At 59.6% G+C, this 11,925-nt stretch overlaps 6 protein-coding genes across 6 annotated transcripts in view; 3 read left to right on the top strand and 3 right to left on the bottom strand.

The window, feature by feature from the left end:
• Nucleotides 1-46: 46 nt before the first annotated feature.
• On the top strand, nucleotides 47-322 carry ACA1_051950 (uncharacterized protein; the record flags this gene model as incomplete). The annotated part of the gene is made up of 1 exon (XM_004336917.1): nucleotides 47-322. The coding sequence occupies one exon, from the start codon at nucleotides 47-49 to the stop codon at nucleotides 320-322; it is 276 nt and encodes a 91-aa protein (XP_004336965.1).
• Nucleotides 323-579: 257 nt separating this feature from the next.
• On the top strand, nucleotides 580-2,218 carry ACA1_051940 (strictosidine synthase subfamily protein; the record flags this gene model as incomplete). Its single annotated transcript, XM_004336916.1, has 7 exons — nucleotides 580-757; nucleotides 815-859; nucleotides 932-1,101; nucleotides 1,148-1,226; nucleotides 1,310-1,631; nucleotides 1,701-1,920; nucleotides 2,063-2,218. The coding sequence occupies 7 exons, from the start codon at nucleotides 580-582 to the stop codon at nucleotides 2,216-2,218; spliced, it is 1,170 nt and encodes a 389-aa protein (XP_004336964.1).
• Nucleotides 2,219-2,472: 254 nt separating this feature from the next.
• ACA1_051930 (uncharacterized protein) lies at nucleotides 2,473-3,156 on the bottom strand (the record flags this gene model as incomplete). The annotated part of the gene is made up of 2 exons (XM_004336915.1): nucleotides 2,473-2,517; nucleotides 2,632-3,156. Coding segments are annotated over 2 exons (570 nt in total), but the record flags the coding sequence as incomplete, so codon positions are not given.
• Nucleotides 3,157-3,590: 434 nt separating this feature from the next.
• On the bottom strand, nucleotides 3,591-5,926 carry ACA1_051920 (uncharacterized protein; the record flags this gene model as incomplete). The annotated part of the gene is made up of 12 exons (XM_004336914.1): nucleotides 3,591-3,709; nucleotides 3,791-3,872; nucleotides 3,975-4,109; nucleotides 4,206-4,298; nucleotides 4,389-4,464; nucleotides 4,570-4,621; nucleotides 4,707-4,782; nucleotides 4,865-4,984; nucleotides 5,074-5,166; nucleotides 5,237-5,318; nucleotides 5,412-5,491; nucleotides 5,705-5,926. The coding sequence occupies 12 exons, from the start codon at nucleotides 5,924-5,926 to the stop codon at nucleotides 3,591-3,593; spliced, it is 1,230 nt and encodes a 409-aa protein (XP_004336962.1).
• Nucleotides 5,927-6,829: 903 nt separating this feature from the next.
• On the top strand, nucleotides 6,830-11,255 carry ACA1_051910 (twocomponent hybrid sensor and regulator kinase; the record flags this gene model as incomplete). The annotated part of the gene is made up of 16 exons (XM_004336913.1): nucleotides 6,830-6,918; nucleotides 7,058-7,143; nucleotides 7,229-7,341; nucleotides 7,412-7,510; nucleotides 7,610-7,762; nucleotides 7,875-8,269; nucleotides 8,375-8,454; nucleotides 8,539-8,733; nucleotides 8,814-9,142; nucleotides 9,241-9,413; nucleotides 9,485-9,569; nucleotides 9,688-9,794; nucleotides 9,913-10,651; nucleotides 10,754-10,813; nucleotides 10,883-11,059; nucleotides 11,136-11,255. The coding sequence occupies 16 exons, from the start codon at nucleotides 6,830-6,832 to the stop codon at nucleotides 11,253-11,255; spliced, it is 3,000 nt and encodes a 999-aa protein (XP_004336961.1).
• Nucleotides 11,256-11,416: 161 nt separating this feature from the next.
• The window catches only part of ACA1_051900 (dedicator of cytokinesis 6, putative), a gene marked incomplete at both ends in the record, with an annotated part of 3,284 nt that continues 2,775 nt past the window's right edge, over nucleotides 11,417-11,925 (bottom strand). The window contains 3 exons of the mRNA XM_004336912.1: nucleotides 11,417-11,467; nucleotides 11,545-11,677; nucleotides 11,787-11,881. Coding sequence (XP_004336960.1) covers nucleotides 11,417-11,467; nucleotides 11,545-11,677; nucleotides 11,787-11,881 — 279 coding nt within the window. The remainder of the gene's footprint in view (nucleotides 11,468-11,544; nucleotides 11,678-11,786; nucleotides 11,882-11,925) is intronic.

The following is an 11,925-nucleotide window of genomic DNA, read 5'->3' as shown; positions in this document are numbered from 1 at the left end:
ACACACACACACACACACACGACTTTCCACGCACAGACAACAGCGGATGGACCTTCCACGCTGGCCGGTGGACCAACTTCCCGGCCTTTGCGCCCGGCGACCGGGTGGGCGTGCGTCTGTTCCTCAAGAGCGAGAGCGAGAGCGAAATGGCGTGCTACAAGAACGGCCAGTTCCTCGGGGTGGCCTTCAACGGCTCGCGCACGCCCTTCAGCTTCCCGCTCGTCCCCGCCATGTGCCTGTGGAAGCAGGGCGACCGCGTCCGCCTCTTCCCCGACTCCTTCGTCGCCGAGCGCATTGCCTGAGCCTCGTGAGGTGCCGCTGAAACTTTCATCATCACCATCATCACCACCATTAGCGATCACACCACCGTTCGCGCAGGAAGACCTAGTGCCTCCAGTGTGATACATCGCTACCTTATGTGCAGTACGAAACCATCACGTAAAACAATGATACCTTTTACTTGTTTTTTGCAACCACTGCTCCGAATAACAAATAAGTAATAATCAAAACAAAGAAAAGACGAAGAGAAATAATTATTAATTTCAAATTGCTTGCGCCACAGTTCGGTGGCCCACAGAGATGAGTGCAGGGTTCTGGCGTGCGGCGGTGGTGGTCGGAGTGGCACTTGCCCTGTGGGCGGCGTTCGAGTGGGGCGTGCCGCGACAGGGCTCGCTCGTGGAGCTGCCGCCCCTGCCCGCCCTCCGCCCGAACCAACGCCTCGCCCAGGCCCAGCACCTCTTCCCCAACGACTGGATCGGTATAGCCCCCCTCCCCCCTTTGCTGTCTTGTGCCCTACTTACCACCCGTGGCGCAGGGCCGGAGTCGTTTGCATTCGACGAGCAAGACCGCATGTACGCTGGTACGTACTTCGCGAGTGAACGGCCGTGGCCGGTGGTGGTGGTCTCTCACCACCCAGCCACCACATGGACAGGGCTTGCCGATGGACGAATCGTGCGGTGGGATGGGGCGTCCGAGCGCTATGAGCTGTTCGCCCGCACGGGGGAGGACCTGCCCGAGTGCGGCACCTACGAGGCACGACGCGCCACACCCACCCACCAATACACACTCGAGGGGCGAAGTGCGGCTGACACTCGGTGGTGTGTGCGTGTGCGTGTGCGTGTGCGTGTGCGTGTGGACCACCACACAGGCGGAGCCCCGGTGCGGCAGGCCGTTGGGCATGAAGTTCGACGCCCACAAGAGGCTCATCGTCGCCGACGCCTACCAAGGTGGGCACCTGCTACTACTTTGCCTTCTCGCCCGTGGGTGTTGTGCCGTGTTGCGCGGTGCTGACCTGGGTGCTGCGGCCCAGGGCTGCTCTCGTTCTCCCCGGCGGGCGACGAGCGTCGAGTGCTGGTCGCCGGCAGCGAGCTGACCTTCCCGAACGACATGGCCGTTCTGCCGGGCGAGGAGGGCACCCTGCTGTTCACGGACTCGACGCACAAGCACCGGCGCCGCGACGTCATGTTGGAGGTGCTGGACATGGGCGGCAACGGCCGCCTGCTGGCGTACCACCCGGCCAACGGCTCTCTCGAGGTGGTGCTGGCCGACCTCCACTTCCCCAACGGGGTGTGCCTGCACGCCGACGGCGACAGCCTCCTCATCAACGAGCTCACCCTCTTCAGGGTCATCCGGTGTGTGTGTGTGTGTGTGTGTGTGTGTGTGTGTTATTCTTCTTGAGCTGATGTTGGTTCTGCGCGCAGATACTACTTCCGAGGCTCCAAGCGAGGGCAGGTGGAGGTGTTTGCAGACAACCTGCCCGGCACGCCCGACAACATCCGCCGCATGCACAGCACAGGCCACTACCTGATCGGCGTGGGCGCCAAGCGGACGCAGCCCTTCGCGCTGCTGAACTCCCTCTCCCCGTACCCACGCTTGCGCGACCTCGTCGCCTTCCTTCTGCCGCGCCGCTGGGCCTCCTGGGTACCACCACCGACGCCCACCATCCCATCCCACCCACCGTTGACTGCGTCGTCTCTAGCATCCACCCCTCACCCCTCTTCTGTCTTCGGCGACGCGGCAGGCCCTGCTCCGCTTCACGCCCAGGTACGGGATGGTGATCGAGCTGGACGAGAACGGCAAGGTGCTCGAGGGCTACCACGACCCGGCGGGGAGGACGGCGTGGATCAGCGAGGCCGAGGAGTGGAAGGGCCACCTCTACATGGGCTCCTTCACCAACCCGTTCCTCGCACGCATCAAGATCGACGACGAGCAGCACTGAATCACCCAGAACTGAACAACGAAGGAAAGAGAAAGAGAAAGAGTACCAACATCTTTATTTACACTTGCTCCGCGGCAAGCAGCGCCTCTGCCCGGCCTGGGCGTGGGTGTTACAGTGACGGCCGGGCGAGGGAACTTACAGGGCCGAGCCCGGTCCATAAAAAGCGCCGGCGGGCTGCGCAAAAGTTGCCACGCGCCTCTCTCTCTGGTGTGCTGTCCAACAACACGGGCGGTGGCGGTGGTGTCTCTCCTTCCTCAGAGGTCTTTCGATTTCTGTTTTTCTCCTTTGTTGTGTTTCTCCTGCTGGCACCCAATCCACATATTCGCATCAGCACTCAGACGCGATGGCGGAGCCGAACGAAATAGCGAAGAGCGACAGAGAGTTGATGGGGTGGGGGGTGGGTTATGTTGTACATGACTCCGGCGGAGGTTGGTGAGAGACCAGCGCTTGCCGCCCTCTTTGATCTTGTACTTGTCCCGGGGATCGACGCCGCTGGCCCTGTCCTGTTCTCGCAGTCGTTCCCGGAGCGCCTCGGCCTCGCGCTCCATGCTGCGATGCAGCGCGGCGGTGGGCCTGAGGTCCTGCTCGCGCGAGCTCTCCCTCTCCGCCGGGTCGATCTCGCGCTCCTTGCCCTTGTCCAGGGCCAGGGCCCGGGTCTCCTCGACGGGCACGAGCTGCAGCTGGTGCTCCTGCTCCCGCTCCTGGTCCCTGAGGAGCTGCTTCTCCCGCTTCCGCTCCTCCTTCTCCCGCGCCTTCTCCTTGACCTTCTCCTTGTCCTTCTCCTTCTCCCTGGTGGACTTGACCAGCGGCGTGCCCATGACGCTGATCCCGTCGGGGGAGATATCGATGAACGAGAACGCCTTGAGAAGGCTCTTGCGCTTCTTCAGCTCCGGCTGGTCCGCCTTCTCGGGCCTCTGATAGATCAGGTGCGGCCGGCCATCTTGCCCCTCTGCACACAAGTGTAGACACGGTGGCGGACCCAGTGAGTGAAGGGGTAGCAAAAAAAGTTGGGTATCTTCTCGATTTTGCGTGTCATCCTTGCGCAGGGGCCATGCTAATCTTCTCTGTATCGTTCCAATTTTAACAGATGGAGCCTCCCTTTCGGGAGGTCCGACCACCAGAGGGCACTCTCGCCCTCTTTGTGGGGCGCCTCCCCGCACCGCTCCACAAATTGTGGGAACGAAAAGCGACCATGTCGACATTAAAAAGGGAGAGAAGGCGTACCGGCGGGGTCATAGCTTTCGGGCCAGTAGGGCATGGGCCACTCGTCCATGTTGGGCAGGACCATGGTCTCGTTGATGATGTGCGCTTGCAGCTTGTTCACGATCAGGTTGGTAACGTCCATTTTCTGCCGACACACCACACACTCGAGTCAGTGGTGTCCGCGGCCGCGGTGGACTGAGTCGCAAAGAGGGGGGAAAGGTGCCTTCATGATACTGTTGGCCATCTGCACCATGTTGGGCAGGATCGAGTCGGAGGCGATCGACGTTTCTATCAAAGGGAAGATGGGTGCGATGAGCATTCTTATAGACTCGATGAGTATTGCGTGCACTGGGGGAGGGGACTGCGTACCAGCGTGGATGTCGAAGGTGGGGTTCTCGTGGAAGCCGATCCAGAACCTGTCGCACGGAGGCGGATTGATTTGCATGCGCATCTGAGAGTGACGCCCCCGGTTAGGATCACATCCGGCTCGTCGACGAAACGTTCAAGTTGTGTGCAGTGTGCCAGCCACTCTGAGTATAGAGAAATAACGTACCCGGCCCGAGAGACGCTTGATTTGCATGTAGGCCGAGGCCGGAACCTTGACCGAGGCACCGGGCAGCTGGATGGAGGTCATGATGTTGATGGTCATCTCGAAGCCCGTGTGATACACGACGTCCATGTCCACAATCTGGAGGGCGCGGAAACCACAGCACAGACAATCACGCAAGTCTTGTGAGGCCAAGTGACAAGCGTGGATCTTTGGACTCACCACCAAAGCACGTACCACGCCGCCTTGCTCGGTGATGGAGTAGAGGGTGGCGTTGGACACCATGGGCAAGCTGGTACCGAGCGACATGTTCTCCAAGACCATGCTCTCCTGCAAAGAAGACGAACGTTCGGTGAACCCGCGGCCATGCCAAGGCGATGATGAAAGCAGGAAGTGAGTGTTGGGCGGGCGCGGACATACAATGAAACCGGGGAAGTCTGTCATTTTGGTGATGCGCTGACAGAGGCCCTGGCTGAGGAAGCTGTTGAATCCTTTGCTGCCTTGGAAATTCCTAGAAGAAGGAAGAGGTGTGAGAGGACTCCGGGCCACGCCTGGCGCATGGCGAAAAAACACATCAGCCACGCATGTGAGTGGCACATACCACCAAAAGCGGGCCAGGATGGCGTTACACCAGGCTCCGTCATTCGGCGTGTCTGTTTCCGCAAGCCAACGATATGATCATTCAGTCGCTTGGGTCCAACCCCATCAATAGTCGAGTGCGACCAAGCGACACCGTACCTGGGTTCATCAGGATGTTGTGGTACTGGGAAAAGTAGGAGTTGATCTTGGCGTCCTCTTGTTGATACTTGGCCAACTGTTGGGTACCCATGCGGTCGCGAGGTAAGCCGGGTGCCGTGCAACCCGTTGAACACACGCCAGGAGCGGGGCGTGCGTACATTTGTGGAAAGAGCGGAGGCACGCTGCAGTGCGTAGAACCAGAGTTCGAACTCCTTGCCGTTGGGGAACAGCATGTAGGCGTCGTGTTGGTTGTCGCCGAACAACTGGTGCTCGGGATGCTGCAGGTGAACGTACACGCATGAATCAGATGGGTGGTGAGAAAACAGCTTATAGGCCGCGATCCTGCGCATGTGGCGCGGTGATGTACCGACAGCTTGATGGCAGTGTCCTTTTTCGACCAGTTGGTCGAGGTAGCTTCAACTGTGCATCCGTTGAGGCAAATCACCTGAGCCACATTGTTCTGTTGCCCGAAGAAGGTGAGTAACGATCAGCAGCCCCTTGCGCGCATTCTGCAGAGGGCGGGGTCGTACCCCTTTGTCTTTGTATTTGAAGAGCATGTTGCCTCGAATGATGCTGTATTGCCACGTAGCGTTTCGAAGCACACAGCTGGACCTGCACACATAGTGGCGCGGTGAGCCGCACGACGTTCCTACACATATACAACGATGAAAGGGGGAACGCAAGCGAAGAGGAGAAGGTGGTTACCTGCCCAGCATCATCGGGAAGGAGTCCCGTGAGATCAAGGAGTACTGAGCTGGGGTCAAGAACTTGGCATAGCCGCCGAGCTGTGGTCACACACAAAGTGTAAGAAGAGGCTAATGCAGTAGCAGGGTGCAAAAGGCAAAGCAAGGCGTGCGCATGATATTGGCTGATGTGCAAGTGAAGTGAAACATGATGGCAGCAATTTATATAAATAAAAAATGGATGGAGGCCTTGACCAAGCAAGATGACGATTTGCTGCAGAAAATAAAAGAAGAAGGCTAATGTTGTGGGCGTACTGCTTTTTCGTCGTTGCTGACGCCGTCGAGGGCTGGATGTTCACCTGATCCGCTCAGGCTCTGCCCCCCTTTAGATGCGGTTGATCGTGCATTCGTGTCGGTCTTTGTGGAGCTGAGAAGGGACAGGTAGTGGTAGGTCACGGCAACGCCCACGATGAGCACCGTGAAGGCACCCAGCAGGAACGAGGCCAGGAAGAACACTAATGTGGCGAAGGCGGCCATCTGTGTCGTTATGGGCGTTTGCGAGGGTGTCGCCCTACTCGGGTCTCAGAGACCTCGCCTTCTTCAGCAGAAAATGTCAGCGAGATCTTGTCGTACGGCACGGCAGGCCGCCCGTTTTCCTTGTCTCGGCGATTTTAGAAGTGTGCGATCTGGCAGAGGCCCAGATGAAGCGGGTGGAGGATAAATCCAAAGCACCTGCCACCATGCAGGAGTGGATCGCCGACAAAAAAGTAAATCAGTTGATATTTAAAAAATCGCTGATGCAACTCGTTTAATGCAGCGACCGGCGATGCCAGGCAGAAGCCATGAACGCGGGGCGGACGAAACCATACCTGCACACTGTAACAAGAAGCCTCTCCTTTCTTCCTTCTTCTCGTGTGAGAAAACACAACCTGGAAGTTAGTTCAGGTTGCACAAGCGGACATAAAGCACACCACCTGGCGTGCTAGATCTAACAGGGCTGCTGACGTGGCATTGCCTGGCGGTGTGTTGCCAAACTATTCCATCGAAATTCCGCCTGAATCGCCACTGTCCTGTGTACCCCCGACGGGGCAACAGCGCCCAATGGGATCCTCCACCTAGCCAGAGGCAGCGTCATCACCACCTTCAATAGTTTGACTGTCAATGCAAATGAAAGGCCGCCCCTCTCTGGGTACTTCCGCGGAGTCCAGCGAGACTGACGCTGCTCTGCTGCCGCCACGGGGAAGCCCGCGCTCGCCAGAACAAAGTCTGAGGCAAAGAAGGAATCGAACAAAGAAAGAAGAAGCAAAGGAAACAGGAAGAGGTGGAGTTACATCTTGCACGCAGATGACCGACAGCGCGGGCGTTCGATACTCCTTGCTAGGGTATCCGTCCGCGGACAACAGTGGCGACGCAGTAGAACTACAGCGTGTGGGCGAGGCTATGGAGGACGAAGGAGGGGGCAGCCACGACGTCGAAGCTCACCCACTCGGGGAAGAGCCTCCGGCCGACAGGTGGGAGTACTTGTCCAGGTTTGCTTTCCTTTCCCGCTTGGTCACGCCCTCGCGAGTAGTTCCGACTAGGGCTTCCCCGTTTCCTCTTTTTTTTTGATTTCCAATCTCGCACACGAAGAAACGATTCGTAACGGTTCTTCTCTCTTGCTGCTCACAGTCCGAAGTGGGGCTACATCATCAGTGCAGCGCTGCCATCTGCCCTCCTACTCTTCTTCGTCGCCATAATCTTCGGGGTTGGCTCAGGTAAGCTCCAACACCCCCCCCCCCCACTGGCGCGGTGCCCGACTGCTCCGCTCTCCGTGTTGATGTCCTCCTGTCGTGCATCTAGGAAGGCACGGGTCGCCTACGGTGACCTTCTTGCTCTCCTACTCGGATGCGCTCATCGCCTTGTCCTACTTCTTCATCCCCGGCGCCATCTTCACCGTCGTTCTCAAGCGCGGGGTGCGTCCGTTCCCGGCGCCTGCCGTGCGTCTGTCCCCTCTTGTCACTGACCAACTCCCCCTAACAACAGGACATCGACCGCAATGTGTGGACGGTGTGGATGTTCGGCGCCTTTATCGTGTGCTGCGGGCTCACGCACCTCGTCTCGGCCCTGTGCATTTGGTTCAACGTACGCTTGCCACGTGCACCACCGCTTGCCCGTCTCCTCGCGCGTGATGTGCTAACAGCAGTCTCGACCACAATGCTACAACAGCTGAGGTGGCTTCAGTTGGGCATGAAGGTGGTCACGGCGGGCATCAGCTATGCAACGGCCATTGCCGTGTACAAGCTCATCCCGCTCGCGTTGGCCATACCGTCGCCCATCCAGCTGGAGAAGGAGATCAACGAGCGCAAGGACGCGCAGCGCAAGCTCCAAACTCAGGTACTCGCACACGCACACGCACACGCACACGCACACATACGCAAACGCACTCACCGGACCCACATCTGTGCGTGCGGCGACTCACCGCGGCACGGCCACGGACGTACACCAGTACAAGCGATCGGTGGTGCTCTCCCGAGTGACGAAGGAGATACGGCGCAGCCTCAAGCTGCAAGACATCAGCAACGCGACGGCGGCGCAGTGTATCGACGTGTTCGACGCCGACGTGTGCTCCGTGTACCGCTGCGACCCGAACCCCAGCCACGGCCTGGAAACGTCGCCACTGGAGGGCACTTCGCCTGATGACACGGACCACCGTGCGGTGCCCGAAGGCAAGGGCAAGGACAAGGAGGGGAACGACGTGCCGAACAACAGGGGCCAGACGCACTGCCAGCCGTACAAGTGGCGCCTGCTGAGCGAGTACGACCGATGGGCGCCCGACAGCCCCAAGACCGACAAGCAGGCGTGCAGTGACGCCGAGGTGCCGATGCTGCATCTCCTGCCTGGGTAAGGCCAACACAATCTCTTCATGTGTGTCGTGCGCGCGCGCGCATGTGTGTGTTGTGTGTGTGGTGTCAGGGCTCACCCCAAAACACGCATTTGTGGTGTCAGCTTGCCGGAGGGCAACACAGCCATGGTGATCGACTTCGAGAGGAAGGAGCAGCTCACCTGTGCCCCCGCGAAGCTCTCAGGTACCACCACCCCGGCCGATACGCCGTCCACAGTCAAGCTTGACCTCCCGCTCACCGCGTGCCATCGATGCCTGCCGACGACAGGTGTCGCCTTGGACGAAAGCCTGGTGAACTACTACCGACAGCGACGTATCAGGTCGCTCCTATGCGTCTCCGTGCCCTACCAGCGCGACTCGTACGCCGTGATCGTGCTCCAGCTCCGCCACGGCTCCACGGGCCGCGCGGCCGACGACTGGCACCTCGATGACATCATCCTCCTCCAGGAGGTCATCACTCAAGGTGCGCCCGCGTGTGTCATGTGTGTCGCACTCGCGGTTGTGCGAGGGCTGACACTTTGCACCGTCAATTCGTCTTCGCAGTTGCGATCGGGCTGGAGCACGCCTATCTGCTGTGTCAGGCCAACAAGGGCCGCAAGCTGGCGTGGCGCAACCTGGCGCTGGAGCGGGCCAAGGAGAAGGCCGAGCAGAACTCGCAGGCCAAGTCCGAGTTCCTCGCGGTGGTCTCGCACGAGATCCGCACGCCGATGAACGCCATCTGCGGCATGACCAAGGTGCTCAAGGGCTCTCACATATCGCGAGAGCAGCGCGACTGCGTGCAGATCATCTCGTCGTCGGCCAAGGCCCTGCTGTCGCTGCTCAACAACATCCTCGACTTCTCTAAGATCGAGGCCGGCAAAACGGAGATTCACGTACACTGTCTCTCCTTGTTTGGCTCACCTCGTATTGAGAGCTGACCACACACACACACACACACACACGGAACACGAACGCGTCGCACGATATGCAGCAATGTCCGTTCGACCTGTACAAGTGCATCCGGAACCTGATGGGCCTCATGTCCAACTACACCACCGGCCGACACCAGAAAGTCACGCTCTCCACGCTCATCGACCCGACCGTGCCGTCGTTCGTGATCGGAGACAAGCAGCACCTGCGCCAGGTCCTGATCAACCTGCTCAGGTACGTACCGTACACGATGGAAGCCTTGAACCATGCGCACTTCCCACCCACCCACCCATCTTCATCTGCAGCAACGCGCTCAAGTTCACGCCGGAGGGCAGCATCACGCTTCGCGTCTTGACCAACTCCACTTGGGAGACCTCCGACAAGGAGAAGGTACGCGCTCGAGACCCTGTTTGCTGTGCGCTGGGCGGCATCGTTCGACGTTGTGTGCCGGTCAGACGATGCCATATCTGACAGCGTTGCGCGCGCGTGTGGTTGGCCGCCTGCACAGTACGCGCAGCTCCACTTCGAAGTGACAGACACGGGTATCGGAATACCGCACGAGAAGCAGAGCCGCCTGTTCCGGCCCTTCTCACAGGTGGACTCGTCCGCCACCCGGTACCCGACTGGCTCTCCCGCTTCCCATCGAAGTGCGGACGTAAATTTTTATGTCCGAACACCCAATGCTCACACACGACACACGGCACACGACACACACAACATATGTGAAATGCAGGAAATACGAGGGTACCGGGCTGGGGCTGGTGATATCCAAGCGGCTGTGCGAGCTGATGGGCGGCCACATGGAGGTGCACAGCGAGGAGGGCAAGGGCAGCATGTTCACCTTCACCATCCGCGTCAAGCTCCAGGGCGCCGTCCCCGACTACGATAAGTGCTGCCAGCTGGAGAAGAACGACCGCCGCAACGACGCCCGGCAGATGGCCGAGCAGATCCTCCCCGAGCTGCAGATGCGCACGGCCTTGGGCGCACTCGACGCCGCCGAAGCCCAGCCCGGCGCCATCGCACGACCCAACTCGCCTGTCACCAACGAGGCCGCGGCTTCCTCTTCATCGTCGTCGTCACCTTCAGCTGCGCCTGCGGCTTCGGACTCGACCACCCTGGCGCCGGCCCACTCGTCGGTGTTCCTCTACAACAACCTCAACGAGGCGGCGCGGCGGCACATCCACCCGCAGCACACGCACTCGCTGCCGACGCGCCTGCGGCCGATCACGCCGCTGCCGTACACGCCGATGGACTCGCCGCGGCTGCCCGGCACCCAGCACTACCCGCCCCCGCACCCCGAGCCGGCGACGGGCGGACCGCGCCGCTACTCGATGGCGGTGACCCCCAAGGACCCGGTGCGGCACAGCGACCAGTACCCGGTGATCGACCGGATACTGCTGGCCGAGGACAACACCATCAACCAGAAGGTGGCCTGCAAGCTGCTCAGCCGCATCGGCCACACCCAAGTCGCGGTAACGCCTTCTTTCCACCCCTGTGTGTGTGTGTGTGTGTGTGATGTGCCCCATTACTAATATAATGATAATGGCGCATAGGTGGTGGGTGACGGTATGAAGGCGGTGGACGCTGTGCGGGAAGCCAACGCCGAGGGGAAGCCATTTTCAGTCATTTTGATGGTACGCCAACGTGTTTTGTGGTGTAGAGAGCCACTGTCCAACACATGCGCTATTGCGGGGCATCAACAGGATCTGCACATGCCGGAGATGGACGGCATCACGGCGAGCCGCATGATCAAGCAAGAAGAGCAGGAGCGCAGCGGCACGACCCGACCGCCACCGTACATCATCGCTTGCACTGCCGACCTGCAGTACGGTACGCGGAAGGAGTGTCGTCAGGCCGGCATGGACGGCTACCTGCCCAAGGTGCTCCCCTTTCTCCTTTTTCCCTGTGGAGAGAGCCCATCACGTTATACTGACGCGCGCCATTTGGTCAATGCAGCCGATCAAGTTGAAGGAGCTATCGCGCGTGCTGGTCCATGCGCAGATGACAATGCTGCAGCAAAAGACGGGCCTCCTCGACGACCAAACCGCGCAGGAGCCAGACACTGCGAGCGAATAATATATTGTCGACAGTGTACATAGATTCGACACACTCCATACTACATACATGTGAGATTTGTACCTCTGCTGTGTGCACTGAGTGGTGGGTGATTGGTTATCAAGAGTTGCTTTGTAGTGTACAAACAAGAAGGTGGTGTGTGGAGGGAGATCTGGGCCCCTCTAAGTGCGGGGTGAGCCGATCTGGGAGGGCGGGCCGCTGGTCGGTGGTGACTGCAGAAGGGCGAGAGTCAGAAGAAGATCATGCGCGTGCTTACAGGCGTACTACGTCCCCAAGTGTGTGCGTGTACCCCGATGGTGTATTCGGACTCGCTGTCGTCTGAGTCGTCATCGCTGCCGTTGCTCTCTTGCATGATCCCGAAGCTCATCACTCGCTTGGGATCTCTTGCCTGTACGTGCGGCGCCATCTGCGTCTTGATGTCTCTGCACAGTGTGCGTTTGAATGAGGTTGCCGTGAGTCTCATTTTTTCTCACGACTTGGGTCACAAGCGCAAGAGTGGCTGTAAGGAGAGAAATGAGCGGGGCGACTGACCTGAAACCCTCCTCGATGGACTTCTGGAACTGGAGCTGCTCGCTGCCGATGAGGCTGCGGTTGAGCTCGATTGCTCGCTCGCAGGCCTTCAGGAACTGGCGCAGACTCTCACGCAGGCGCTCCAGCGAGGCCGGCGAAT

Source organism: Acanthamoeba castellanii (assembly GCF_000313135.1).
Source record: "Acanthamoeba castellanii str. Neff unplaced genomic scaffold scf7180000084592, whole genome shotgun sequence".
NCBI classification, from domain to species: Eukaryota; Discosea; order Longamoebia; family Acanthamoebidae; genus Acanthamoeba; species Acanthamoeba castellanii.
This window is presented reverse-complemented; position numbering and strand designations above follow the sequence as displayed.